Below are 25,786 nucleotides of genomic sequence, written 5' to 3'. Positions count from 1 at the left end.
CTAAAATGGCAATATCCTGTCCTGCTGTAGTAACGGTGGAGGGAGGTAATCAAAATAAATGTACACAAACTGAAGGTCGGTTATGGTGGCGCCCATGCACAGCTGCCTGAAAGCGTCTATAAGGAGTATTCACTGGGCGCCATATTTGTGGGTGCTGTCCAGAGCGCACGCTCAGAACGAGCCCACATTAATAGGCTGCTAAGACCGGCAATCCTGATGGTGTGGAATGCATGCACGTTGCAAAAGAACCGTGGAAGCTCGGCATCAGCACGCGCTCAGCAGTCGCGCACACAACTATGGCCGCCAGTGAATACTTCCTATTGTCTCCGAGAGTTCAAGACTGTGAGAGCACGCATCTTGCCATGCGACGAACCGCATGCGGCGGGCGAGCAGAAGTCTGGCATGCCTCTGCTCTACAGAAATCGTTTTGGTAGAGTTTCTCGTTTAGAGGATGTCACAAAAAAAGCGGCTGCTGTGTCAAAACTGAATAATCAGATGTTCATTCTTCCGAGAGCCGACAGATAAAGAAGGGCGTGCATTGCTGGGACACTGCAGCTTATTTTATTTTTTTTTTTTTTATTTTTACACCGTTAGAGGAAAAGAAAGAGTGTTCGATAAGCCATGGCAACGCCCTTTCAGGATCTTTATTCGGAGTTATATGCCCATACTGATAACAGAATAGGATGCTCTTCGTGGAACGCCCTTCATATTTGAAGGGTGTAAAACGATGTGAAAAACGGTGCTGCTGCGGAAAAGGGTGTAAGAGACATGACAGCGATGAATATTGCCTATATTAATGCCTTTGACATGGAGACACTTCCTCGGCGCTTTATGTGAAATAGTGACGAGAACAAAGCAATGTACTTGTAACCTTCGGAATTGTCGAGCACCATACATATACGGTCATGAACTAGCCAACAGGGTCACGCGATTCCGATCTCGTGCGTACTCCATTGAGTATCCACTTATGGTTTCTGCTCATGTGTTGCTGTATGATTTGCCTGCTACTTAGAAACTTGTTGTTGCAGAACTCTATCATTAAGGTATTCTCCAGTCCCCTTACAATGTTGTTGTAACAGCCTTGGAATGTTAGCCTTAAGACAAGCTTATTTATACACCTAAGAGGTAAATGTGTTTTGCGTCTGTGTGTTCTGTGGTCAAGTTGGAAGGATAGAAGGTGCAGGAACGGCAAACAAAATCAGAAGCCTAGTCAATACAAGCGTCTTGCCATTTAACTTGTTTATAGGTGCTAAGATTCAGTACTCCGGGGTAGTAGACATCGCGTCTCCAGTTGATAAGCACGGGTCAGCTTGTTTGTCTAGACGCTCTCGACCAGACAATGAATCCTTCACGTAAGAAGGACAGATAAGACGCTTCTTATGTTTGAGGACTTGGGGAGTCCGGACGCTTTCTTAGTAGGAAAACTCGGTGATAACTGAAGCATGCTTTTTTATAGCTCATAGGAAAAGTTAAAATAGCCACTCTTGAACATACATTGTTCATTGAAAAACCCGTACGCAGCTACCCATACGACATAGACTGAGACGTATATAACCGATCATTGCTAATACATCAACGAATAAATAAGACAACTTATACAACGCCATTTGCACTTTCTTGTGTCGGCCTAAATGTCTTCAAGCTAAGCAGCGCTTTTGACATTAAAAGGGAATGTCGGCGCTTCTCGTGCCGAGGCAACAAATTGCTTCTGGCTATGACGGTGGCTTTCTTGTCACGAGCGGTACCTTTACAGGTACCGCTCGTGACATGCCTATTCCACAAAATTTATCATCATAACCCGCTTCTTCGAGACCAGTTATATCTTCGTACATTCTACATATCGTCTCGCACTGACCATCAGTTTAAGGTGGGGACTCCATCATGTCGAACAAACATATACTTTGATCCTGGGTTGCCAAAGGCATGGTAGCGCTTTTTTGGACGAGGACAAAAGAAAGAAAGACAAAACAGACACGAGCGCTCGTGTCTGTCTTGTCTTTCTTTCTTTTGTCCTCGTCCAAAAAAGCGCTACCATGCCTTTGGCAACCCAAGACCAATACCAGCTAGCCCAGCATACAACTTTGATATACTTTGAGTCCTTCATTCCAAGACTTCTAACGATTGGAACCACCTCCCTACCTCCATTGCTGCCATCACTGAAGATACAGACTTCAAGAAAGTAGCCAACGATTTTATACTGTATGGTACCACTCCTCTCTGTAATGCCTCCGGGCCTTGAGAGTATGCAAATAAATAAATAAATAAATACAGTGATCAGTTTACGCTATGCAGCCACGGCCTATCAGGTTCTGGAACGTTTCCTTCCTGATTCTGCCACCGCCACAGAGTATCCTAATTATCTAAGGCCAAGATTGTTTTGATACGATAGATACAGAGGAGCAGTAAGTAATCAAAAATGCATCCATCGCGCCCTGTGCAAGAAATATAAATAGGCGCGGAGGAGAGAGCAATAGCTGCAATGATAGCAGCCACGGCCCCCAGCGTTAAAATATGGGAGGCACATATGTGCCGTGCGACGAGTGAAACACAAAAGTCTGTTACTATATCCTGTAATAAATCATGTGCCCCGGACCAACAATATTAGAGCAACAAACCGACTGTCGCTCATGTTCGCTTCTGAATACGTTGGGTACACTGTTTAGAAACCTGGACCAGGTAAAAGTAATAATAATCGAAGGTTACCTGAGGCGCCGGTTAGACGATGTTCAAAGAAGGAGGAACGCGCAAATTTTGAGGTCGATGCCAAAGTCTGCTGACGTGCATTGGAAGCCGTAGATTTCGAGTCATTGTATCAAGCACAACGTAACAAAAAACAAACGAACAAAATAGGTTTCAATTTGTCGACGACACAAGGACCACTTTACTGCACAGCCAAGATATTCAGACCGGCGATTTGGAGATTGCTGTAGTTGTGACACGCGTCACGGGCTGCGTAGGCTGCCGAGATGAAACAGCCTGCCAACCCACGCGCACCGCCCAGAGGCAGCGGCGTCCCGCCACGTGTCGTGGTTCCTCAGCCTCGTCTTCCATTCTTCGCAGAGCTAAGTTCTTTGCGCGTGATAGAAGAAAGAGGGGAGAAAAAAGGCATAAAGGCGATTGGAGGTTCTGGCATTATCATCATTACTAGGATCTAGGAAAGTAGCACCAAGCTCCCCGAATGGTCGAAATTTTGGTTCATGGAATGAGCAATTTCTTTTGACGTCTCCATTCTTGGTGAACCGCTCTAAATTCGCTGGTGACAGGTATCTTTATAAAGAGGTTTCTTGTAAACCGACATTTTGCTATCCACACAACGGCGAAACAGACGTATATCTTCGTTCCACAACCACATGCTGTGTCGGTGCTTGGATGCATTGAAAATTAATTTTCCTGTCCTTAAATACGCAAGAAGAGCAATATCATTGTAAGAGATCTGGGGAGGTAAACATGATTGATAAGTTGATTGCATGTGCAGTGCCAAAGACGCTTACATTGGCGAGGAACGCTTTCATTATGATAAATTTTCATAGCGACCTTGGCGCGTCTGGTTAAGAACGACCCTTCTGAAGCTTCGAAGATTTGAATCGACCGAAATGGTGATCACAATGGCAACTGAGACAGATCAGCCAATCACCTTGCGAGGTTTGGTCGTCTGTATGTTAGTATCTGTTTGTGTCCGGCTAGCAGGCAAAGAAGGAAATAGCGCTACATTCCCAGGATCCAGTTACTTTAGTGGTTGTAACCGATGATGGCATCGTTAATAGAGAGTTTCAGTAGATCGTCCGCTGAAGAAATTGGGCCCAGGGGGCGCGTGCTCAATCGATGCTTCGAAGTGACGGCACGAGTTCCAGCTAGAAAATCGAAGGTCTAGCGTGCGGTCTACTATACTTCGTCTCATCCTAGCATGGACTAATTGCGAAGGCTGTGCAAGCGCGAGCGGCTAGCCTTGACTGCCTTGATTGGAGGACTCGCTGCACGAGCGCTCGTGCTGCCGCCGAGGCTTCATGCAAAGAGACTAGCTCGCGCTCTTAGCATGCGTGGCTAATAGTCCATGCTAAGCTGAGACGAAGTATTAGCGGCGAGATGTTTGGGTGGCGCCCTTCTATGGTTACCTCTCGTGACGTCATTACCCTTTGAACAACAAGTTCGATGGTGTTTCTAATTAGCATGGTAGAAGCTAAAGATCATTGAGCCTTTAAACCAATACTGTCAACACAGTCAAAATCGAGGTTCTTACATTACTCTTATTTCCGTCGATGAGGAATTCTTCGCTGACGTCAAAGTCAGCATTCGGCCAATCGTGGAGAGCTGACCACCGCGACGCTTTCGATCGGTCACGTCGCCAATAGAAGTAAGTATCACTCAACACACAAAACGAGGGGATGATTACCTAATTTAATTAACCCAGAGTCACACTGCTCATGCCCGAGTCCCACAAGAGCAACAAACAGAAATAGCCTACACCGGCTAGAGCCACTAAATAAACACCGACAAGCCTCAAACACGTGCTGCATCCTGGCGAATGTAGTTTCGGCAGACTTGCAACAATCCATGCTTATTTTAGGAGCATCGGAGACTGCAAGCCCCTCGGTGTGTCATGTATTCTTTTGAAAGGATAGACGCGATATTGGTGGCGAGATGTTTTGGTGGCGCCCTCTTATGGTTACCTCTCGTGACGTCATTGCCTTACGAAATACAAGTTCGATAGTGTTTCTAATAGCGGCGAGATGTTTTGGGTGGCGCCATCCCATGGCTCCCCTTCGTGACGTCATTACATGACGAACAACAAGTTCGATGGTGTTTGCAATGAGCATTGTGGAGGCTTGAAATCGTTACCCTCTAAAAGCGACACTGGCAGAACCATCAAAATTCAAGCCCTTGCGTTCCTCTTATTTTCGTCGATGAGAAATCCTTTCCTGACGTCATAGTCAGCATTCGGCCAATTATGGCCGGCCGACCACAGCGATGCTTTCGGTCGCGCACGTCGCCAAATAAGCATGGTGGAAGCTTGAAATTATTGCGCTCTGAAAGCAACACTGCCAACACCGTCAAAATTGAAGTTCTTTTATCACTCTTATTTCCGTCGATGAGAAGTCCTTTGCTGAGGTCTTAGTCAGCATTCAGCCAATCGTGGAGGGTCGATCACAGCGACGCTTTCGATTGCTCACGTCGCCAATAAAGATCTTTCGAAAGTTACGTCCCAATTGTTAAAATGTCTGAAGCACTGTACAATGGCAAAACAAGCGACACCGCAGAACGTGAGCTTCTAAAACTACGAAGGGGAATCGGTAGCCGAGTGGGCTACCGCACACCAGCTCGCAGCACGTGGAGCGAAAGCTCGCGCTGCAGAACCCAGGGTTCCTGGGTTAAAAACCTTACTCCTGCCAGTTTCGATCTGGATGAGCATCGTACCGGCGTGCGCTCGTGTGTTACTACTGCGTGGTGCACGTTATAGCCGATTCACACGACGGACTGATCCGCGGACGGATTGATCACGTGACGACATATCCGCGGTTCGTCCGTCTCCCAAGCGCATCCACACGAGGGAGACGACGAGCAGACGCCAGTGAGGACGGACCGAACCTGTTCGCACCCCACAGTGCCGCGAAACTCCCACATCGCACAGTAGCACCGTTGTCCAAGAGAGAAATCGACGGTTGCTACCGCGATAAAGAATCGTACGCCGCTGCTACGTACAGATCGAGAACAAAACACCGGGACAGGCTTCGCGCGAAGCGCCACTAACCCAAAGCATGACAGTGACACAGGCATTATCCTGCCCGAAAAAGCTTCGGCGTAGACGCGACGAACTTCTGGGCTCGCGGAGGGGCGTTTGGAGATGCCTTCACACACTCCGCGCTCGTGCACAACACTCAAGCACACCACATCCACAAGAGGGGGTTGCTCGGTGAAATCCTGATTGGACGTGCAAGAATTATCGCGGCGTGCTAGACTAGTTTTGACGGGAGCTTCTTGACACGGACCCGGAGGAGCACCGGAACCTGCGTCGCGTCAGCCGGACAAAGTTTCTGGAGTTTCTCTCACGCGTGGAACCAAGAATCGTACGACAAAATGAACCAACAAACGCACAAAACGCAACGACGCGCCATTTTTGTTTTGAACGCACAGAAGCAAAATACCAAGAAAACTATGTACCGTTGCCAGACTAAATGCTTTCCGAGTCAGTCTGCCGCCAAACGTCCGCGAGTGAAAAAGGCGCTCGACTTTATCAGTCCGCGCCTCCGCGGAGGAGGCGCGGATCGCAGGAATCGGTGACGTGCCGGTCACGTGGTACACGGTCCGCGGACGAAAATCGCGATTTGGTTCGTCGTGTGAATCGGCTATTAACGACAACAGGCTAGCGGCTGTACTGCACTGGATAACTTTCTCATCCACAGCTGGGAAACAAGTCGCCCGTTGAGGTTGCAGGCTGAATTCTTGGCTGCATAACAAAACACACACACCCTTTTTTTAACTACGAAAGCTAGAAATGAAGGGGCATTAGTAGAGTTTCTAGCGTTCCAACATTGGCGGTGTCTTTTCTGTCCGCCATTGAACAGAGATTCCACAGCATCCAAGAGAGGGCACACTTTAGAAGGGGGTTTATATAATGTTAATAACGGCTGATTTCTTGGTGATTTCCGTAGTGTTGTTAAAAAATACGACCCAAGGATAAAAACTTTCGACGTAGAGGTTCCCGCGCCCTTCAAAGAGCGTTCGACTTCAAGTGTTTTTGCATTAAAACACTCCAGTTTGAAGACATGCGGATAACGGCACCATAATCTCGATTTCTGCGTCTTGTATTGTTTTGCTCCATTTCACCTTCTCAAATAGCTAGCTCGTCTCCTTTTCAATCGGAATGTAAACAACAACTTCGAATAAATAGACCGATCTCACTAAGCGTTGGGCGCATGCGTGAAGCCGCCATAACTTTTGTTGACAGGCGGCAGGGCAAGTGCTCGGGACGGCTCGTTCTCGGGCTCTGCACGCGCAGAGCTCCAGCAAGGTTGTCGCACGTGCAAAAAGACTAAAGTTCGCTCGATGCATTGCGGTAGCGGTGGCGCCACCAAACTGGCTGGTAAGATCAGTCTAGAGTTCCTGTATAGGCTCTTATACAGGAGCTAGAGTTGCGCGTCTGTTTTCTACGTGCAGCCACGCTATTCGCCGAGATCCGATCACGTGATGAGCCGGATCAAGTGCCGTGCAGGAAAGTAGACGTTGCGCGTGCCCCGCCGAACGTTCCCCTGCTTTTAAGCTGTAAGGAATGTGAGCAGTGTGTGGCGCCGGCGACAACCGGGACCGTGCGGGGACACTCCTTCCCTAGGGGGGATTCCTAGGGACAACACTTGTCCCCGCTCCCGGGAGTCGCGGGGAGGAGCGAGGGACGGCGGGGAGTGAAGGATGGCGCTGGAAGAATAAAGGAGTGTACCACGTATGTGAAAGTGTCCGCTCAGCCGAGCCAAGCGTGACAAGTGGGGGCTCGTCCGGGATCGCACCATGGACTCCTTCACAGTGCCAGAGGGGCTAGTTCAGCAGCTCCTTCGACAGACCGACGGATCAGCGCTGCAACGTGAGCACGCTGCAGCACAATTGCGGCAAGCCGTAATGGCGGCTCCGATGCTGACCGGCGCCGAAGTGCCCGTGGCGACTGTGGCCACAGTCCATCCCTCCGGTGGCCCTGTGCCCAGGATCGCGGCCCAGCTGCCGAAGTTCTCGGGCTTCAGCGATCTTCAGTCGCCCGAGGAATTTCTGGAGCGGCTCGAGAACTTCTGTTTGGTGACGGGAGTCGCCGCCGACAAACGACTGAGCCAGGTCGTGCCAGCCGCACTGGAGGGCAGTGCGAAATTGTGGTGGCGCTTTGTGGGCGACTTCGCCAGCTGGGATAACTTCACGTCCGCGTTCCGTGCGGAGTTCGCCTCCATCGACGCGAAGCGTCGCCTCAAGGATGAGCTGCGACTCCGTACACAGCACCCGGAAGAGAACTTGAAGGAGTTCATTTACACGATTGCGGCATACTACGACCGAATCGGAGAAGAGGTGCCGGACTCGGAGAAAGTGGACCGGGTCCTCCGGCAAATGCACCCGCAGCTGCAGGACTTGGCAGAGGGGGCGCAGTTCGCGAACCTGGCGGAGCTGGCGAAGGCGGCCGACGGCCTCATGCAGCGCGCTTGGCGACGGCTGCAGTACTTGCCGCCGCCTCCCCAAACCAACCAAGTGGCCAGAGACCTCGCCTTCAGGCCTGCAGCTGGTGCTCCGGGCCTTCCCAGACCGCCACCGGCGATGACGGCAGCTGCAACGTTTGCTTCCCCGGCCGCAGTTACGCAGTCGACGTACCCCTGGCCACTTCACTCGGCAGCGGTCCAGCCATCGACGGCGGCTGCAACGTTCGCTTCCCCGGCCGCAGTTACGCAGTCGACGTACCCCTGGCCACTTCACCCGGCAGCGATCCAGCCATCCTACCACCGGGACCAGCTTTACGGCCCAGCTTTACCGATGCTGCCCCCAGCCACCTTCGCGCTGCCGGCAACCCAGTGGCAGCAGCCTAACGGAAGACAGGCTCACTGCCAGCGCTGCGGAGGAATCGGCCACGCCGCTCGTCACTGCGCCACCGGTCGGCGGGCTGCGTCAACACCCGCTGCGTCTCTTCTCTGCTTCCAATGCCAGCAGCCGGGCCACTTCCAAGCGCAGTGCCCGGGAAACGGGAACTGGTAGATGCTGCCCCGGCGGGCATCTACGACAGCGCGTTGCAGGTGGCGACAACTACCGGTGGGAAAGAACCCCTCTTGGACGTGCGGATTGGTTCGACGACCTTCCAGGCACTGCTCGACACGGGCTCCAGCGTTAGTCTGCTGGGACTGCCGGCGATGACAGCTGCCCAAGCTACAGGAGCCAGTCACAATAGGGAAGTCCGCACGCTGCGCCTCGCGACAGGCTGGTCTCAATCCTCCACATCGCTCAGGTGCAAAATCCAATGGGCGGCCGGTTCTCGGAGGCAGCGCTTCCTGTTTGTGCCCGACCTTTGCCGAGACATTGTCCTGGGGAGAGATTTTTTGACGATCACCGGCATTTCAGTGCACGTGGCACTTGGGGGGTGGACGATTGGCACAGAACCCCAGTGCATTGTTCCGTTTGCTAAGGGTGAAAAGAGGCCAACTGAGGAGCCTCTGGCCGGGGAGGATTCCTACTGCCTCCAGGGCATCTTCACGGAGGAAGAACCTGCCTGCGCCGGCGCCTCTGACCAGACCACCTCCAGAGGTGATCGGCCTCAGAGTCATGCACCGGAAGTGGACACTTGCATGGAGAATGTGCTGGTGGACTTTCGGCCGATGTTTACCACAACTCCGGGCTGCACCACCCTCGCTCATCATCAGATAGACACGGGAAAGAGTCCGCCCGTGCGCTGCAAGCTGCGCCCTGTCAACGCCAAAAAGCAGAAGATCATTGACGGCTGTGTGCAGGACTTGTTGGAACAAGGACTCATCCGCCGAAGCAACAGCCAGTGGACAAGCGCACCAGTGTTGGTGGCAAAAAAGTCAGGTGGCTTCAGGCTTGCCATCGATTATCGGCCACTCAACGCATGTACCAGGGTGCCAGTCTACCCCATGCCCAGGACGGACTGGCTGCTGGCACAATTGGGTCAGGCAGAGTGGTTTTCGAGTTTCGACCTGCCTCAGGGTTTTTTTCAAATTCCTGTGTGCAAAGAGGACATTCCCAAGACCGCCTTCATCTGCCACCTGGGAACCTTCGAGTTCACACGGATGCCATTTGGAGTGGCAGGGGGCCCGGCCACCTTCCAAACCTTGATGGACAGGGTTCTGGACGGCATAAATCACCAATTCACCATGGCATTTATGGACGACGTCCTCGTGTATTCGGATACTCTGGAGAGCCACGTCACGCATGTGCGGGAGGTGTTGCAGCGCATCAGGTCAGCGGGACTCACCATCAATCCAGATAAGGTCCAAGTCTGCCGTCGGTCTCTGAAGTTCCTGGGCCACGTGATCTCCCCAGGGGAATGCAGACCCGACGATGAGAAGGTGCTTGCGGTGTTGGACTACCCTCGGCCCAGCACAGTCAAGCAACTGCAGGCCTTCCTGGGGTTATCCGGCTACTACCGGAGCTTTATTCCTCAATTTTCCATTGTTGCCCGACCACTCACAGACCTCTTGAGGAAGGACCATAAATGGCACTGGACTCATCGTCAGGAGCAAGCGTTTGCCGCACTCAAGGAGTCCCTGGCCCACGACGTGGTTGTGAGTCTTCCCGACCTGAATCAGCCCTTCGTCGTCGAGACTGATGCCAGTGGAGTTGGCATTGCGGCAGTGCTGCTGCAGAGGGGCCCAGCTAGACCAGCTACAGCCAGTATCAGTAGAGTGCTGACTGAGTCGGAGCGGAACTACACCGTTCAGGAGTGGGAGTGTCTCGCGGTGGTTTGGGCTGTGGACAAATTCCGACCCTACCTGGAGTTCACAGAGTTTGAGATCCACTGCGATCACTCCTCACTGGCCTGGATGTTTAGTACAGACCAAGCCTCACCAAGAGTCAAGCGATGGGTTCTTCGGCTTCAGGGCTTCAACTGCAAGATCAAGCACCGGAGGGGGCTTGCAAATGTCCCAGCCGACGCCCTCAGCAGAGCTCCGCTTCAGTGTATGGACACCCCTGGACACAGCCTGCCAGAGACGCTTTTCCCCATTGCTGCCCCGGAGACTGAGTGCCAAATCAGTTTTGAACCAGCTGCGACAGTGTCCATGATGGACGATGCCACAGTCCTGAGTGACCCGGGAAGCCTGGTCCACGAGCAGCATCAAGACGCCCTTTTGTCCAAGCTCAGAATGGTGATGAAGGGAACGAAGCTCCCAGACGACAGTACAGACCAACGCCTACTGGACGACCTGGCTGAGACGACAGAGCTGGAGGCCAATGGGTTGCTCGTTCAGCACAGAGGTAACAAAAAGGTACCCTGGCTCCCGGACCAACTTCGCCAGTTAGTGCTCAAGATGGCACACGACCACCCCACTGGAGCTCACGCAGGGTTTTTCAAAACCCTCAAACGTGTTTCTGAACGCTTCGTGTGGCTGGGCATGCGAGCCGATGTATCCAAGTACGTCCGGTGCTGCCAGGTATGCCAGCGGACAAAGGCCCGCCGCCAGAGGCCTGAAGGGCTTATGAGCAGTCAGTGGGCCACTTCGCCCATGGAGGAGCTCAGTGTAGACATCGTGGGACCTCTGCCATCAACGCCTCGACGCCACAAGTACCTGCTCGTGGTAATCGACAGGTTTACCAAGTTTATCGAACTTTTCCCGCTGCGCGCGGCAACAAGCAGCAACATTGTGGAGTGTATGGTGCAGGTGTTCTGCCGTCATGGCACACCTGCGACAATATCCAGTGACAATGGAAAGCCCTTCGTGAGCACCGTATGGCAAGGTCTCCTTAAGCACTGGGGCATCAAGGACCGCCATACGGTGCCTTATCGACCGGCAGGACAAATGGTGGAGCGCCACAACGGCACAGTGAAGGAGTGCCTCCGAGCCTACTGCTCCGACCACAAAGACTGGGACCGTCACATCCCCGAAATCGCCTTTGCCATGCGCACGGCTGAGAGCGTAGTGACGGGATACACGCCGGCGTTCCTGTGCTACGGTCGGGAACTGCGCACCCCGTGGGAGCAGCCAGGAAGCAAAGACGACACTGAACCGCCTGCAACGGCTTGCCATGCCTTTGCTGCTGAGGTCACCAGGTGCCTTCAGGATGCTCTCAGCTTTGCAAGAGAGCACCAGGAGGCAGCAAGGCAAACCCAAAAGGCCAACTACGACCGGCACAGGAAGCCTACAACAATAAAACAGGGTGACCTCGTCCTACTGGATAGCCACACCCTGAGTAATGCGGCCAAGGGCATCACGGCCAAGCTTGCACCGCGGCGCTCTGGGCCCTTCCGGGTGGCACAGTGCTTGGGCGAGAATGACTTCCTACTGAGGGACCCAACTCCCGGACGTCGCCGCGGAGTGGCCCACGCAGACCAGTTGACAGCCTACCACGAAGATCGACCAGATGCCACTCCTGCAATTTCACGAATGAAGGGGGGGAGACCTGTAAGGAATGTGAGGAGTGTGTGGCGCCGGCGACAACCGGGACCGTGCGGGGACACTCCTTCCCTAGGGGGGATTCCTAGGGACAACACTTGTCCCCGCTCCCGGGAGTCGCGGGGAGGAGCGAGGGACGGCGGGGAGTGAAGGATGGCGCTGGAAGAATAAAGGAGTGTACCACGTATGTGAAAGTGTCCGCTCAGCCGAGCCAAGCGTGACAAAGCGAGCCGCGCGCCTCGAACGCGCGGCGCTGCTATTCGCCGAATTCAGTCACGTGACGAGCTGGAGCAACAAGACATGCAAGAAAGACGGCGCTATGGGGATGAACGCGCAACTCCGGCTCCCGTAGGGAGCCTATACAGGAACTCTAGATCAATCTCTAAGGGGTATTCACTGGGCGCCATATTTGTGGGTGATGTTTAGAGCGCATGCTCTGAACGAGCCCACATTTATAGGCTGCTAAGACCGGCAATCTCGAGGGTGCGGAATGCACGTTACAAAAGAACTGTAGAAGCTCGCCATCAGCACGCGCTCAGCAGTCATGCACACAGCTATGGCCGCCAGTGAATACTTCCTATTCTCGATGTTTTTTTTTGTTTTTTTTTTCTTGGGGGAGGGGGGGGAAGGGGTTTGGGGGGGGGGGGTAGAAAACGTGTTTGTGTTTTTGTCGACGACGATTCTGGCGCTCGCTTCATCTTCCCAGTCGATCTTGTCGACCAGCAACTGAAATAATTGTACAAAAAAAAAAACTATTTGGAACTCCGTATTTTACAAGGAGGACTTCGCAGCACGAATCTGTGCCTTGAGCGGGCCCAGCCTACCTCACGTGAGCATGAGCGCCACGTGAACTGTATTTCCATACCCTCCCGTGTAGGGGGGAGACTATGACATGTCACGCGAGCTGCGCCGCTGTTCTGTCCCGATTGGTGCCCTCGTGCAAGCGCGTGCAGCATCCGCGTGAAGATAGTTTTGGTAGGTCTGCAATAGACCTATTGCTATATTACCCAAGCATCAATGAGAATGCAGGGATTGGTGTTCCGCGCGCCACACGCGCCCGCCTTCCCCGCATAAAAGATTCGAAGTAAAGAGCCAAAATAAAGCGCTGACGAACGCGCTTGCAGGATGTCATTTGTTTTAGGTGTTAGCTTTAGAAAAGTTACTACTGCTGAGGCCAACACGTGCGGCGTGTGGAACACCAGTCCCTGCATTCTCCTTGGTGGTTGGGTAACTTAGCAATTGGTTTATTGCACGTGCTTGCTCACACGACGAGGAACATGGCGGCCGCCAGATACCCTGTTCGCAATCGTCGTTTAGTGCCACTGAATAAGCTACGCTTCATTGAAACGACACTTCCCCATACTGTGTCTTAATATCATGGTTGCCAGTTATCTGAAGCTTTATCTAAAATCACAGGAAACGCTTTTCCGCCCTCCAGAAGTGTTTAAATAATTTGCGAAAATGCAGAGCAAAGCAATATTACATTAGCTTCTTAACACCAAATCTAATGCTGAGGAAGTCGCACCTTTGAATCATGACGATCGGCAGTTGCGTTTGCTCTGCACAATCACTAAAATGGTGGCGGCCACAACAATGTCGGTGAGCGGAGTGCCGATGCTCTAAGCGCAGCTCATTTAGTGGCTCTCGTGGTGATCAGCAGAGAACCGCTCACCATGCTAGGCAATGACCATCCGCTATTGTTTTCAGTGAAATAATCACCCGCAACCCTCCCCCCTTGGCCTCTCTTCCCGAAAAATAGAAATCTTCAATGAATTATGTTGCAACATTTTTCTGGGCTCAGGCACTTCGAAGAAAGTACCATTTAAAGACGAGGCGCGTATATGGATATGAACGATGCCAACACGAACCATGCTTCCACACATTGCTGGGTTTTCGGCATGCACGTTGTTACAGCTAGTACTTTTTGTTTACTATCTGATATACTTACAGTTTGCACTGGAATGACTATTTCAGCGTTGGAATTGCGAGTTTTCTTATACTCCGTTCACCCTTATGCTGAGACTAAAAGCTCCGCCTTCAGCGCGAGCTCGCTGGCTTCCACAGAAACACGTAATCGCAAGTAATATGGTTGTGCTTCTCGAAAAAATTCGTGGACAGGGAGGTATACACGGTGTTTCGGGCGGACGCCCTTCCTCTTGAAGAAGGGCGACCGCCCAAAACGTCGTGTATACCTCCCTGTCCACGATTTTTTTTTTCGAAAAGCACAACGATATTACTTGCGGTTACGTAATTTGGCTCATTGTGCTCGGCAGCGCCCCCATTCTCTTTGATACTTCCGCAGTGCTTTGTTTGCGCGTACCTGCGCGTTCGCACTTGTGTTAGCAAGGACAGAAAGCTCACGCTGAAGGCTGAGCTTCTAATCTCAGCTGAAGGGCGAACGGAGCATATAGTGCGAGCGCGGGAAGGCAGTGCAGTTGGGAGATCGGTGACCGAGTGGGCTAGCGCACACCAAAAGCTCGCGCTGCAGAACCCAGGGATCCTGGGCTCAATCCCCACCCCTGCCCGTTTCGATCTGGATTAGCATCGTACCCGCATGCGGTCGTGTATCACTACTGCGTGGTGCACGTTAAAGACCCCAGGCTTGGACATATTGTGGCTTAAAATCATGGTTGCCAGTTATCTCAAGCTTTATCTAAAATCACAGGGAACGCTTTTCCGTCCCTCACTAATGTTTAAACAACCCGCGACAGAGCATTGCAATATTGCATCAGCTTCCTAGCACCGCATCTAATGAAGTCGCTCTTTTGGATCATGACGATCGGCAGTTGCGTTTGCTCTGAACAAGACCCAAAATGGCGGAGGCCAAAACAATTCTGGGGAACGGGGTGCCGATAATTTAAGCTCATTTAGTGACTCTATACTTCGTTTCAGCTTCGGTCCAGACGCAGCCGATGCTCCAAGCGCGAGCATGTGGTCCAGAACAGTGGTTGCACTGCACGAGCGCGCGTGCTTGGCAGGGATGCTGAAAGCCCGGAGCTCGCGCTTGTAGCTTTGGCTGCGTCTGGACCGAAGCTGAAACGAAGTATAGGCATGAACTCGGGTGTATTCTTTTCCTCTTCGTCTTTATTGCTTATTGATTTCAATCATATCGAATAATGAACACATTATATCACGCTACGCTTGTGTAATTATTTGTCTTAGATTTATTAACCTGACCCAGTACTTAAACCATTCATTTATCGATAGTAAATCTTCCAATATATTTTTTTTAAATGTGGAGGCAAAAAGACACGGTGATTGATGATGATACAGACGCCAACGCCGCCCTCGGAAATGTTTTGAACATTAGAAATCAGCAGTTTGTCTGCCATCCGCCAGGTAGCGCAACAAAACACCCAAACAGTTTTTAATTGTTTTAAAATTAGCTAAGCTCTACACCTATTAAAAAAACAATGCAAGATCATTGTGAAAATTTAATACATCGCAATGTTTATCTATTCAAAACAATAAATGTTATTAAATGCCAATAAATATGTTTGAAGTCAAAAAAGATATGCGTCAAAAACGGGTAAGTTTGAAGGGCTCCAGGAGCGTTATGACTTTGAAAATGAAAAAAAGCCATCGTCCACCTCTTGGGCAACAATTGTAGCTCTAAATGTTATAAAAGATTTTATCATAGTTTAATTATTTCCTCAGTGGCATTTGAAGTACCATGACTCGAAGCACAAAAAAGTGCTAAGATTGATATAAAATATCTAAACAAAAAAAGTTTACACAACACTAAATTTTTTTCTGCATATTACCAATTATAAGCACTACATCTGTAGCTAATTTCATTGTCGTAGCGCTTGTCATTAAAAACATATTTGTGCTAAAAAATGTCAATTTTAGGGCAATATTTGGAGGGATAAAAAAAAAACAAAGTATTGCAAATACCAAAAAAGTGTATCGTTACATTCTGCTCCGACATCATCTTAACAAAACTGCTATATTGGAACCGTGTTATCTTTAATGGATCGTTCATAAAACTTGAACTAGGGGAGCAAGTGAGGGTCCGCGCCGTCATATTCGCAACGCTACAAATGCGCATGAACAGTAAAAACCAACACACACATAATATCAAATGAAAGAGGATTGCATTGCCTTTCGAATGACATAAATCCCACAAAACAGTATTTAAAAGGAGATGAGTAAAGACCTGCCAAAAAGTACCCAAACTGCCACATTCAGTGGGACCGTGGCCTTAACACAATCGGAAGCTCGCTGTGAAAATTTCCAGGTAACCAAAACGCATATGTAAGGTCGCATATTATTACAAGGTTCACACGAAAAAATAATCACAAATGAGAATATCAAGTCTTGATAGCGCAGGTAGCTATTTTATATCCATGTCCCGCACTTTCGGGCAGAGATGATCAAATGTACCAACTTAATCAAAATGTAACCGATGCGGATCGTTGTCACTGCAGAGCACGACCTGTTCAGCATAGCACGACCTGACATCTGCCGGCAACCGTTTGCCCTACTCGCTGATACGGGACTAGGACGAGTCATTCTGTATACCCTGCCCTCAGCCTGCCCTCACCCGCGTGTGACCTCTGCCGGAATATCATGCTGAATGCTGACCACCAGGATCGCGCGCGCGGCACCCCATGGAAGTGCTTACAGGACCCGTCTCTCCGTATATGATGTTAGGCGCAAAGCACTGATGTCTGAGTGGACTCAGTACGGTAGACCCAGTTCCCAGGGAGCCGCGCGCCCGGGGTCCGTACGCTGACGTTATCTTCCAAGAGCACGCAACACAAAACAAGATTAATGATTCCTCATAGCACTTGTATGGATCACTAAAATAAAGAAATAAAAAGCGCAAAGGGACAAGGGCAAGTGGTAGAATGAGACGGGAGAAGCACTGTCAACTGACGTTTGAATCTATTTTCTTGATGTGCCCCAACTGGCCCTACAATTAATATTATTCCACCCGTATGGCCTGGAAGCTGGAACAGAGTGGAGGAGGTTCGCAGCTCTTCTCCTAGTTTCTATCTCCTTACGATATGCAAGTCTGACGTTTTAGCGTTCCTTTGAAACATTGCATAGTAAAAATGAAAAGAAAAAAAGAACACGTTCGGGTTTAGGTAAGCCAGACCTTGCATTGTCAGAAGTCTTTAGATATCGTTGTGATCGTTTTTGTTGTTGCTGATTTTTATCTTGACACAAAGTGTTCATGTTCCTCTCATGACTCGATACTCGTACTATCGCTAATTTATCGGGGTTTATTATGTTTCAGGCAAAGAAAAAGAATGCTTTTCTCTTTTCCGTGTGCGTAGACACAAGGCCGTCACCGCCTGCTCTTCATCTCTAACTAGGCTATTTCAATGCAGCCAGCATTTAAACTAAGTACGCAGTGACCTTCGCCGTACAGCGTGATCACGCAGAACCTGACAGAGAGAGGACAACCGCCCCGTTTTCTTCTTTTTCTGTTTCATGATCCGACCTTGAACTCACGGACCAGGAAATTCCGAGTTCAGAAAGACAAACCGCTCTTGACTGAAAGGTCTTTATGCTACGGTCCCTGTATACCGTTCTAGGAAAGCGCAGCACGTGTTGTTTTTTTCCTTGGGTGACGCGTCTATGATATTTGTGTATCGTGTTATTATGTATATATATATATATATATATATATATATATATATATATATATATATATATATATTACAGTAGAGTGATAAGTGTTCACTCGCCTGCTTTTCCTCCCCAGAACCATCCCCACACACCGTGTCTATATGTACTAATATTTCGCTCTGTACATCCTAGTTCGTAAAGTCCCTATCCTGGCCTCAAACAGCAACAAGCTTCCCCTTGTATTGGCATAGATACCTTAGCAAGAGTCATCTTACATTTTCTGTAAGTCCCCAGAGTCGACTGAGTCTGCATCCCCTCTTCCCTCATTTCCCTCTCTGCTGCTTTAACTCCTTTCTTAACTGCAATTTCCTGATCTGCGATAATATTGCTTAACAATTTCGACCTGAGCTTTCTTTTTCACGTTCTCCACTTTGTATCGGCGCCTTTCATGTACAAATAGACCAAAGCTCTCCGTGCCCATCGCTCCTCCCTCCATGTCCCTTAGTCTCTCTTCAAATTCTATCTTACTACTTACTATCTTTCCTGCCCTCAAATGAGAACCATCTCGTATCACCTTGTACCCCCGATTCGGTATTTTGCAATGCGCTCCCAAAGCCAGTCTACCCACACCGTGTTGCTTTCCTTGCTTGGATATCAGGGGCTCTAATCTGGATAGTTGGCGAAAAAGTCAGGCAAGTCACCGAAAAATCGAACTATATGCGCATCGCGGTACGCTCAGTTACCGCCCAACAGTAGCGCTAGCAGTCGGACTATAATCCCCAAGTTTCTGAACTCTTATCTGGTTCAGAAGTTATCAGCAAATTTTGGATGAGAAAACGGGGCGTGTTCCGGTAGCGTCTCGCCATTCATCTTCTGGCATTCGCGGATTCCTTTGGTCGCCATTTCCTCATTGCAATTTCCGAGAATCACTCACAACTTTTGAGTTAGATAACGGTAAGTTCTGAAGCTTTGGCATCTGATACCAACTGCTAGAACTGCAATTGTGCGGAAACTGATCATACGGCGACGCGCAGTTTATTTTTACGGTGAGAAAAACACGGTTCTTTTTCTTTCCTTTTCTTTTTTATCTCCAACACCCGGTAGATCGGTACATAGTAGAACGGGCTTTAGCGGTAATGCCTTAAATCGCAAAGTCGTGACCAAAACATAAAGTCGAATGCTTATATTGAAATGCAAAGCGACTAAGAACAGGAAGCGTGGCCGGAAATGGTGTATCGCTCCTGACAGGCGCCACGGAACACAGGATGCGGCTAATCTTAATTCGAGCTTATTTATTATCATTACATTTACTACAATCATTGTGACCGTTACTGCGCATTCGCAGCATAATGAAGTGGGTTCAACGATCATTTGTCGTAAAACAGGTTAATATAAAATAGTATATGTGCGGAGCTCCAACTTAGCCACTCAAATCTGCTGAAAGACACTAATGGTATGAATTTAAAAAATTCGAATTCCAAGCTCGCGCTTGATTGTACACGTTAGTATACCATGGCTTTTTCTCAGAATATCTAGGTAACAGCAAAAACGAAGCAGTTATGATGTACACACAATATAAAGCCGTTAACAAACTAGACGTGACAATTAAAAAATGAAGTCGATTCAAGCTTTATTTCAGGTTTTTATTAACTCTCTCGTAACTAAATGCGACATATCTGTGTCATTACGAATGCTCCGACACTGATCATGAGCGTGTGTAAATTTTCCAACTAATGAGCCAATTAATTATAAGCTGTAAAAAAACGCAGCCCATACAAAAAAGACGTAACATATCTACCAGATCCTTTCAGCAAACCCTTTTAAAACTAAAATCAGACTATTTATGTTTGACAGTGAACAAGGAATTGAAGAAATGCAGACTATTACCGCAATATTTTAGGGCAGTATGTAATGTTTTGCATCAGAATAAAATGCAAAGCAACATTGAATCGCTGGCCCACAATAACGTGGAGTTGTCTGGTAGCTCTCTAGCAAACGTTTCTAACTACTCTTTTGTAAACTTAGTAGGAAATGCAAATGCAGTCGGTGCTTGTGGTTACATAAATCTAAAAGTCGAAGAAACTTTTTACTTAAACCCAATCAATGAAAACGAAGTAGAAACGGTATTTTGTAGCGCAAACAAGAATAATAGCTGTGACGCCGACGATACCCAAATACGGCGAATCCTCCATGTCTTGCACATTATTGGCCACTGTATGCCATATATTTTTCATCTTTGTTTGGAGACGGCCATATTTTCTAGAAAAATTCAGAGGGCGAAAGTGGTAGTACTTCATAAAAAAAAGGTGACAAAACGATTTCAAATACTGAAGGCCAGTGCCGTTCCTTCACGTTTTTTTTTTTTTTTTTTCGAAAAGTTTAGAAAAAGAAATCATCCAGGGTCGTCTTTACTCATTTGTATAAAAGCATAAGATTATCAGAGAGTCCCAATGCGGGTTAACAAAAAAACGTCTGACTGAGCTCGCGTTGCTGGAGCAAAAATAATTTATATTACGCAATATTTAAGATGAATGTACTACTGGGCATATTTGTATTTCACCAAGGCATTCCCCTTCGTTAACCACGAAATGCTTCTTAAGAAGCTTTGTGTGTGTGGAATTAGGGGACATGCGGCGCACCTCATTAAAGGAGTACTCCGGCGATTTTTTCAGCTACCCACATTAACTATGTTTTCTGAATCCCCGGCGTTTGCCCTTTTCAGTATGCTATATAGTATTGCGAAATTCACAATAGTTATTGTGAAATCGGCCAATGAAACTGATGAAAAACCAACATTCAAGTACGCCCGGACTTTTCAGTGCCGTGACGTCAGTAGCAGGCAGGCTTTCCAGTCGAGCAAGCAGTCTAAAAAATATATTATTTCAAGCATTTGTTCCCTGCTGGTACGCGGGTACTGGAGCAAAATTCTAAATCACTAATTTGACACCATGAAAATGCTAAAAATCAGTGGGGAACAAATTTTATACGCCAAAAAGTGAACCCGCCTTTCGCTGGCGTTACGTTTTCGTTGTTGACAATGAAGAGTTTCAGTTTGAAAAACTCGGTGAGGAGCGAAATTGTAAATTCAGTAACTTCACGAAAAAAAATAATATATATATATATATATATATATATATATATATATAACATTGATTAAATAAGTTGAATAATCACTCTACTTTCTTCGTTTACAATATTACTACGGCTGCACTCGTCAATATTCCCTTACTCCCACTATATCTATATCTATCTATCTATATACAGTAAACGACAGAATTTTCGCGAATTTCGCGAATCGCCTACAATTCGCGAAAAACATGTCCCGCGAACAATTCGGGCAATATGTGAACGCTACGGAAGCTACACTCGATTCGCGAAAATTATAACCCGCGAATAATTTAAAATTTTCAGCTTTGGCCCGATTCGCGATAATTTGAGCCCGCGAAAATTAAGTCGTTTGCAATATATATATATATATATATATATATATATATGAGTATAATGCCTAATTAATGTTGTGTTTCCAGTTTACCTTGTGTTGATCTTTTGTTTTTATTTTCCAGATTCCTGTACAGTTATGTCTCCTCCGTTTATCTGTTAGGGCGCTGGGAGCCAGTCAAACTGCTTAGACAGTTTTTATTACCCTGCAGCTTGTACCATGTGTATTTATGCATGTGGTGAATAAAGATAAATATAGATGTTATTTACACGCAAACAAAACTAACCTACAAAAAAATATACGCGTGACAGTAATGCTTGGCAGGTTCGCCACCTTAATCTCACAAGTACATATGCGAGGTCGCCCGATGCTCTCCTTGCAATCGCGTACACTGCGTGATATTGACGACCTGGCAGAATTTCCACTCTCAGCACTTGAAAGGCAATGAATAGTAAAACCACCGAGAGACAAGCTGATAAAGGGTGCAAATAACGTTCCGTCGTCCTACTACTATCAGTACTTCATAAGAATCGTAAAATCGCAGGAAGGCAAGAAAAAAAAAAAACGCATTCTGTCGTCGTTGTATCAGAGTAACTCACTTTTTTTCAATGTCTTGTGGCCAATCTTCTTATCACTGTCGATGCTTTGATCGTCCACCTGCTGCACTTTTCCGTCCATTGACGCTGACATTTTGACGACGCTGAAATGAGGCGAAAATACCTAATTCAAAATTTGAACAACTCTTATTGAAATGTGACATTTTTCTTTTCAGTTGTACCTAAACTTAGTGCAGTTTCCGAAACTGAAACGCTGTTTTATTTCTGTTGTTGACTACTAACTCAGTTGACAAAACTTAACATTGAAATGAGACAAGAAACATTGAAAGTGGTGCAGTTAAATGTTTGTGAGACTGCATGTCATCATATACAGTACTTTTTAGCCATTAGAGACATTGATACGCTAAATAAAAGCGGTGCCAGGCTTGGGTGCTTGCGAGTTACCATTAAAAATCTCAAACATTCGCCGAAGGGATACACGAGTGATGTAATTAGACAAAAAACGGGTGAGCCATGGTTCGAAATGTTATTTTATCAATTGTGCTTCCTCAGGCCGTTGTGCATCCAAGACATGACTCTGTGTCATGTATTCCGTTTCCATTTTCCAGGCCGTCGCAAAACTGAAGAGTTTGAATTCTAAAACGTATTATATAGTAGTTCTACCATTTAGTACAGTAACGCTTGATATAGTGTGCTGAAGGGTGAGCCCTCAATTTAGGGGCCTATATGTTCTAACTGATCACCTGAGATAACATTTGGAGTGCCCTTGTATTTTATTATGCCCACAAACTCTGAACAAAAAGCATAAACCCTACTCGGGTGGCACTCCGTTGGTCGAACGACGTTCTAGCGAACGATGTCCCGCCCCCGACTTTTCACCTAAAGACACTTTAGCGAATTCGGCCGCCGCGAAACGGTGTATACGGGTGGGCCAGGTGGGTTAAAGCTTCCGTAATGATCGCTGTTCGCTAAAACGTCAATCGCATGTGAATTACCGAGCAAACAAAGTTCCAGCGCGTATAATGCAACATCGAATTCTGAATCAACTGAAGAGCGAGGGAAAAACAGGGATGTAACTATGACACGTCAATCGCCGACCAAGAACAAAGATCCAAAGGTAGGCACTCACGTTTCACGAAGGAGGAACGATCAACTTCCGAATCAAAACCTTCGAGCGGGAGCACAAACCGAAAGCGAAGTGTCGAGATCGTGCTGCACGCTGCAAGCCGGCTAAAGGGGAACCCTTTTTTTATGTTGACGCCGGAGAGCTCACACACCGCCGTCGGAGGATGACTGTGGCGATAAAGCGGATAAACGCGTCGGAGGGAGAGGGACAACCCGCGACGTAGGGAGCGCAGAAAGCTCCACGTCGTCGTCGGAGTGGAAAGCAAGCTTCGCCGCGATTGCGCCATCAACGTCATCCGAGCTCGCCCTCGCATGCGCGTACCTCGCTCGGTCGCACATCGCACGACGAACTGCTCGGATGCTTACCGCCTCGGCCGCGTCAACGCCACTCTGGATAATGAAAACCCTATGCGCGTATTCGGAAAACCTAGTGAAGTAAGTCAACGGTCCGATTTTGGCACTGATATAGGCCCGCTCTCATGGACATCATATTGCCTGGTTTACGGAGAGAGATCTATCTGATTTAAATCACTGTAGAGAGAAAAAGTGATTCTTTGTATTTTAAACATGTCGGAAGGATTGATCAATTCGTCCGGTCACTGAAAACGTAGGCGAAGGGAAAACTGTAGTAAATTTAAACTTGTAATGTACAGTTTAATTAACAACTTTAATTAATGTACATCTCACCGAAAAAAAAGAAAAGCTTTGTTTGTTTGGGAATAATAAAGCCTAGAGAGGGGGAACAAGTCGGACAAAGGACAAACACAAATCTCCAAACACAAATAGGTGACTGGTGAGCAACTGAAAAGATCCGCCTGGTCCTGGTTTTGAAACAGGGACCTCTCCATTTCCAGTGGAGCGCTCTACCAACTGAGCTAACCGGGATTTTCTGTTTCTAAGAAGGACACATCACATACAGAATAGTTAGGTTCCCAGGTTATTGCATTAAAATTCTTCCATTGCCGTAAGGTTATTGCATGATGGCAACCAGTCAGGAACAATTTCCGGACCGTCGTAGACACTTTTATCTTGTGCTACTAACTGAGTAAAATGTCGACGTACAGATCTTGGCTCAGGCACGGCTTTCTTTACATCGATTCGAGATTCCCATATGCCATACAAACCTAACAGCATAATAATGTAATATGGAACAGTGTCGTTCGCCTCAGTAGGTAGAAACCGCATTGAATGCGGTGAGATAACAATGTCTTTTCGTAAAGTGCGTTTCAAGACGCCCCCCCCCCCCCCCCCCCCCCCCACACACACACACACACAAAAAGAAATCGCGTTTTGGCAGTTAATAATACTAAGCTTCGCAGTTCCTGATAGTGTAAACAAGAAACAGTTAACTGTCCAGGGGACAAAAATACCTTTGTCATTCAGCCAGGTTTCAGTCGGAAGCACAGAACAGTGCAAATTAAAAAAGGTTTTGGCTGCTGGTGGGATGCTCATCCTCTCTGTGTGGCACAGTACGTCTTGGGGGCGTCCGTAAATTGCGCACATTTTTACACCCCTAGCTTCCGTCAACAAGAGGAGGACATAAGTATGACTGTTTTATTGTCGTTTCTGTGGTCGGCTCGAATTTACCACATCTCGGAGTCGTGAAATTGGGGAAAAAACGCACCGAGTACCGACGCTTGCGAATATCTGGATATTGATATTTGCCTCTCCGACCGAAGTGATAATGAAGCTCATGCTCGTCCTCCGTACAAATACAAGCACACGACAACCATTCCAGATAACGACAGGGCCCCAGTGCCTCTTGCAGAACAGGCCGCGTCGACTGCCACAGACAGCAACAAAACAGCAAACCAGAACCTGGTTTACCCACTATACATTTTAAACAAACGCTTTTAAATATTGCAATTTCGTCAGTATTGCAATAAAGTTTTCAATAAAGTATTGCAATAAGTTTTCGTCAATAAACCGAAAAGAACAGAAAAGTTTTTGAGTCCACAAATATTCACTGCAATAAAACGAGAACTTTTGTTTGGAATAAAAACCAAAAAATGTACGCCGATTTTCAAAATACTAAAAACCGAAAACGCCAAACCCTAGCTATATTGTCAATGAATCCCGGAGAAAAGCTCACCGGAGAAAAGCTCACCGGAGAAAAGCTCACCGGAGATAAGCTCACCGGAGAAAAGCTCACCGCAAAACCGGCGGATGCGGAGAAAAGCTCACCGGCCATTGAGCGTATGCGAAAAAAGGCTTACCGATTTTTTTTCTTTTTTTTTATATAAAGGCTGTTGGATCATGCGTAACATATATCAATTTATCATTAAAATTCGTCAACTTTGTAAAAAAGAAAATCTATTTTTTTGTAATATTTGTTAAGCTTATTGGGTATACTGCTCCCAAAATAATAATTGCGGGCGAGTGTTTTTTGTGGCCTGCTCTCTAGGCAACGAAAGCCTAACTGAGAGCTTTATGAACTTGAAGAACAGGAAAAAGTTGAAAACTTAATGTCTGCCTAAAGCCTAAAAAAACAATATTGTAAATGCCGAATATCCGGAAGTGGATGCGCAACAACGCGCCGCTTGAAATTCTCTTTGAAGCTTTTGTTAACTTTTGAAAAAAGGTTAAAACAGTCAGTAGGATATCGAGGCTTGTTTCTTCCACGGACATGCACGTTTTCTAGCCGTTCGTGCTAGCGATCCGCACGTTGCCTTTGTGGAATAGTGCTTCTTCTACGGTGAGCCACCCATGACCTTCAGAGCCGCACACTGGCATTGTTGTTACTCGTGAACTATATAAGAACTCGTATTATGTAAAGGAGAGAATTGGGCGAGTTGGCAAATGTTATACATGATGAAAACCGCTCAAATGACGGCGACTGAGTGAAGACAACAAACACGACAAGACGAAGCTGTTCTCGCAACAAAAGGTTTGTTAGTGAAATTAATAGAAAGAAAACATGTAGCGGACACTGATTAAATCAACAAACGCCTTTTTTTCTATTAGGCAGTGCACAATATTCGGAGCTGAAACGGTTCATATTAGCT

General features: G+C 47.7%; 1 protein-coding gene across 1 annotated transcript in view; it reads right to left on the bottom strand.

Annotated features, from left to right (window-relative positions):
- Window positions 1–22,996, bottom strand: part of LOC120843711 (long-chain-fatty-acid--CoA ligase 5) — a 183,136-nt gene extending 160,140 nt beyond the window's left edge. Inside the window, exons 1-2 of the mRNA XM_042292462.1 lie at window positions 22,786–22,996; window positions 21,699–21,799 (exon numbers count right to left, since the gene is read on the bottom strand). Of these exons, the coding sequence (XP_042148396.1) occupies window positions 21,699–21,789 (91 nt within the window). The 5' untranslated portion in view covers window positions 21,790–21,799; window positions 22,786–22,996. The remainder of the gene's footprint in view (window positions 1–21,698; window positions 21,800–22,785) is intronic.
- Between the last annotated feature and the right edge of the window lie 2,790 nt (window positions 22,997–25,786).

This window comes from Ixodes scapularis, unplaced genomic scaffold, assembly GCF_016920785.2.
Source record: "Ixodes scapularis isolate PalLabHiFi unplaced genomic scaffold, ASM1692078v2 PGA_scaffold3__209_contigs__length_174095766, whole genome shotgun sequence".
NCBI lineage: Eukaryota > Metazoa > Arthropoda > Arachnida > Ixodida > Ixodidae > Ixodes > Ixodes scapularis.
Note: the sequence above shows the minus strand (reverse complement) of the source record. Positions and strands in the feature narration are given on the sequence as shown.